At 38.9% G+C, this 4503-nt stretch overlaps 1 protein-coding gene across 1 annotated transcript in view; it reads right to left on the bottom strand.

Annotated features, from left to right (window-relative positions):
• Nucleotides 1-4503, bottom strand: part of LOC119426815 (SCO-spondin-like) — a 224330-nt gene that overhangs the window by 201920 nt on the left and 17907 nt on the right. Inside the window, exon 2 of the mRNA XM_037694396.1 lies at nucleotides 2634-2843. Within this exon, the coding sequence (XP_037550324.1) occupies nucleotides 2634-2843 (210 nt within the window). The remainder of the gene's footprint in view (nucleotides 1-2633; nucleotides 2844-4503) is intronic.

The following is a 4503-nucleotide window of genomic DNA, read 5'->3' as shown; positions in this document are numbered from 1 at the left end:
CAGCAAAATTGTAAACTAAATCTGAACCACCACTTCCCCTCTGAACATGTTGACAGATGGTGCCACAAGAAATAATTGCATTTACAGAGGGATATCGGAGATGATGGCACAGCATAGCTACACTCGGACTTATAAGCAGTGCCGGGATAAGCTAAAGAAAAACTTAAATCCAATTGTAGGGCAATTGAGGACCACAATGGGTAGAGTGGCTCAAATACAATGACCAGTTATGATACTGTCCACTTTGCATTGAAAATCACACCCACAAAGTGGGCAAACAAGTCAGAATAGAAAATCGTATACAACTGGGAAAAACTGATAAAAGCCGAATGGAGTCACACTTGTTAAAAACAATGCAGCTTAAGTGTATCTGATACCAGACCATCTTGATTCTGTAATATGTGACATAAGACATGCAGCTCCATATCTTGCACTCTTGGGTGGAGAGGGCCAGAACTGTCAGCTGATCAATACTTGGTGGTGAGTTGTGTCTGGTTGTGAAGGAAGCTACCTTATTCATAGTGAAGGTCAACTGGGAACATCTGGCAGAATCCCCTGTCCATGTGATCTTTAACTCACACCTCTGGGAGAAGTTTTCACATGTCCCGGGGAGGTCAGGGACATGGAATCCCAAAGAGCCATGTTCAAGGCTTTCATTGCAGATGTGGCTTCCAGGAGCTATGGCCTGAAGGTCATTGGTTCCTGTAATGGTGGCAACCAAATAACCTGCTGTTGGACACCAGTAGTGATGGAGGCCATCAAGCTAGTGAAGAAGGTCTTCAGGGCTTGGATGTCCTGGAGGACTCTTGAAGCAACTGACCAGTAGAAGGTGACCTGAAAGACTGTGGCTTCAATGGTTGCTGATGCAAAAACTCTGGCATGGGTGGAATTTGGAGAGGTCATAAAGAAGGATTTTCAGTTGACCTTGAGAAAATTCTAGTAAACCATTTGGCACCTCAGGAAGTCAAGTAAGCCTCCTCCTATTCTGTGCTTGGTTTAATTAGAAAACTGCAACCCGGACTGAGGATATTGTAGAGAGGTGGAAGGAGCACTTGAAGATCTTCTTAACCCATCCACCATGAACACCTTTAAGGAAGAAGAGATGGGGATTCAGGAGAAGACAAGTCCATTACCATGGCAGAGGTCACCCAAGTGGTCAAATAAGTTACCCATTTGCAAGGCGCCACAGCTAGACAAGATACACCTTGAAATGCTAAAGTATATGGATATTGTGGGGCTGTCATGATTGACACATCTCTTTAATCATCCCCCTTACTAAATCATTGACTGTTCTAAACATTTAGGTTATAGTGGACAAATGAGGTGTCACTTCTCAGCGAGAAAGTTACTGGATAGAATCCTGGCCAGGGGGCTTTCTGAGTGGAGTTTGCATGCTCTCTCAAAGCATGTGTGGGTTTTTGGCCAGGCCAAAAACATGCTTGTTAGGCTAATTGGTAGCTCTAAATTGTCCCTAGGTGTGAGTGAGTGTGAATGGTTGTTTGTTTTATTTGTCTCTATGTGTCGCTGTGATGGACTGAAGACCTGTCCAGGATGTCCCCCTCCTCTCACACAGTGACTACTGGACATTGGGCACCAGTGACCCCCATGACCCGAAAAGGAAGATGCAGTAAAGATAATGGATGGATGGATGGATGGATGGATGGATGGATAGAAAAAAATGTATACATGTACCAAATGATAAGACACTTTTATGTAAACTGGTAACACTTTACAATAAGGTACACAAAATTTGATTAACTATCAGGGAATGCTTCAGGAACAAATCAGAAGCTAATGGGTAGTTAACCAATACTTACTGGGGAACACACAGCCAAGCCTTATTAGGGGACTACTGGTTTGTTACCACAGAAACAGAGGAGAAATTCTCCATGTTGGGGTCTGAATAAACCCAGCACCAGTGAGTTCACAGCTCAGACATAGTTAAGATGACAGCAGTACAAGATTATGAAATTGCTGATCAGTGGTAAGAATCCAATAGAATCAGTAGGAAACAGGTTATTGACAATTACGAGCTGTGACCTCGTAACCAGTAGTCCCCTAATAAGGCTTGGCTCTGTGTTCCCCAGTAAGTACTGTTAACAACCCATTTGATCCTGATTCATTCCTTTTTGTTTTCCTTGGTAACTACCCATTAGTTCTTGAGTTCCTCTTCATTTACAAGATAACTGACCAGTAGTCCCCTAATAATGCTCGGCTGTGTGTTCCCCAGTACTTTTATATTCAAATTTTGTGCACGTTATTGTAAAGTGTTGCTAATTTGGGAAAATAACAGATTTTACAAGGCTTGTACAATTTAGTAAAACTGGTAAATATTGCTGATTTTATTTGTTTGGGCTTTTTTTTTATTTCCAGCCCACATTTAAATTAATATTCTATACATTATTTTAAAAGAAAGTTCAACACGAAAGTTTCATAGAAAACTGTTTTGTTCTTGTTTTAGTGATTCTTTGCTCAAGATTTTGTGGTTATGGACGCATTAAGGTGCAATGATAGTCATTTTATAATCATATTGTAACCCTATGAAACAGAATCATATAAAATTGTGAAGCACCTAAACAATTTAATCCATTCTGAATTATCTGAAAAATTACAAATCCTGAATGTGTACTTACTTATACAGGAAACAGGATGCATTTTGCCCTTGCTGCTTGTAATATGATGCTATGCCGTCATCACCCCCTAGTTTCTTGCGCATTCTGTCCACATCCAGCCTCCAACCATGTGTATTGTACTGGTACACGGCAGAGCAGCTCACTTCCAGCTGTAAGCGTGGAGAAAGGACTTGCTGCATTTTTTCTTCAACCATGTGTTCACACCAATGGCTGGAACAGAAAAATATGTTTTTAATGTGTCACTGTTTAGTGCAATTCAGCAATGTAAAGAGTTGTATCTGGGTTCTGAATTTCACTTTAAGCTAATATACACATATATATATATATATATATCATCATAGACAGACAGACAGACAGACAGTCAGACAGACAGACAGACAGACAGACATGCTTGAATTTGAACCCTTTAGAATTTTATATATTTCTGCATAAATTTGACCTAAAACATCATCCGATTTTCACACAAGTCCAAAAACTAGATAAACAACCCAGTTAAACAAATGAGACAAAAAATATTTTACTTGGTCATTTATTTATTGAGGAAAATGATCCAATATTACATATTTGTGATGGTAAAATTATGAGAACCTCTAGGATTAGCAGTTAATCTGAAGGTGAAATTAGAGTCAGGTGTTTTCAATCAATGGGATGTTGATCATGTGTGACTGCACTCACACATGATCAACAGTTGTCAAACAGGGTTCTTTAACTCAACTATGGTGCCCATGTTTGGCAACATGGTCCAGTTAGCAGCATGAAACTGTTAACGGTGTGGTTCAGTTAGACTCTCAAGACATCAGCCAGGAAGTTAAAGCTTGGGCGCAAATGGGTCTTCCAAATGGACAATTATCCGAAGTATACTGCCAATCTGGTTACAAAGAGGATCAAGGATAACAAAGTGAATGTTTTGGAGTGGCCATCACAAAGCCCTGATCTCCGACCTGTCAGAAATTTATGAGAAAAGCTGAAAAGGCATGTGTGAGCAAGACAGCCTACAAACATGTCTCAGTTACACCAGTTCTGTCGGAGGAATGGGCCTAAAATCCTGCCAACTACGTCAGACAGAGGCAGAGTTCCTTTATTTGTCACTCGCACCACATATGGTACATGTGGTGGAACAAAATTATGTACACAGGGTCCCAGTTACATCCAACAATAAAATGTAAAAGAAAAACAGTAATAAGATATGAACTAAGAAAAATGTTAACTAAAAACACACTAAGCACTAGTAGCATAAAAACAATACACCGAACAGCAGCACAAACATGAGTCTGAGTGAGCAGAGTACGAATGAACACAGTAACATGAAATATAGGATTATATATGTATTATAAATTATATATTATAAACAACAAAGTCCATGCTCAATAATCCAGGTGTAAAATCCAACATTTTTCAGTCAGGTCATCTGGACTGTTTCTTTTTTTTCACAAGCAGAACTGGTTTGTTCCGCTTTGGAGTAAGTTGTTGGGGGAATAATCACTTTTGTTTTGTGTTTCCTTGACTGATGAAGCCTTCAAAGAAACTGTCCAGATGACCTGACTGAAAAATGTTATATATTATAAAATTACATATATATAAATTGTGAGAACCTTGTGTAAGGACATATAAAATGTTTGACCCAAGTCATACAGTTAAAGGGAAATGGTACGAAATACTAATGAAGTGAATTTATACTTTTGATTTTGAAGCAAGTAATAAAACTGCCTAAAAAAATTCTAACTCTCATTATTCTGGCATTTCGCAAATAGAAAAAAACTTTGGTAATCATAATTGACCTAAAACAGGAAAAGTTTATTCTGACTTCACATCAGACAGTGTGAAAAATAAATGCATATGTGTCTTTTTAAATAGTGTATGTAAACTTTGT

Source organism: Nematolebias whitei, chromosome 20, assembly GCF_014905685.2.
Source record: "Nematolebias whitei isolate Nwh7 chromosome 20, NemWhi1, whole genome shotgun sequence".
In the NCBI taxonomy this organism is placed as follows: domain Eukaryota; kingdom Metazoa; phylum Chordata; class Actinopteri; order Cyprinodontiformes; family Rivulidae; genus Nematolebias; species Nematolebias whitei.
The sequence above is the reverse complement of the archived record's forward strand: the minus strand, read 5'-3'. Positions and strand labels throughout refer to the sequence as shown.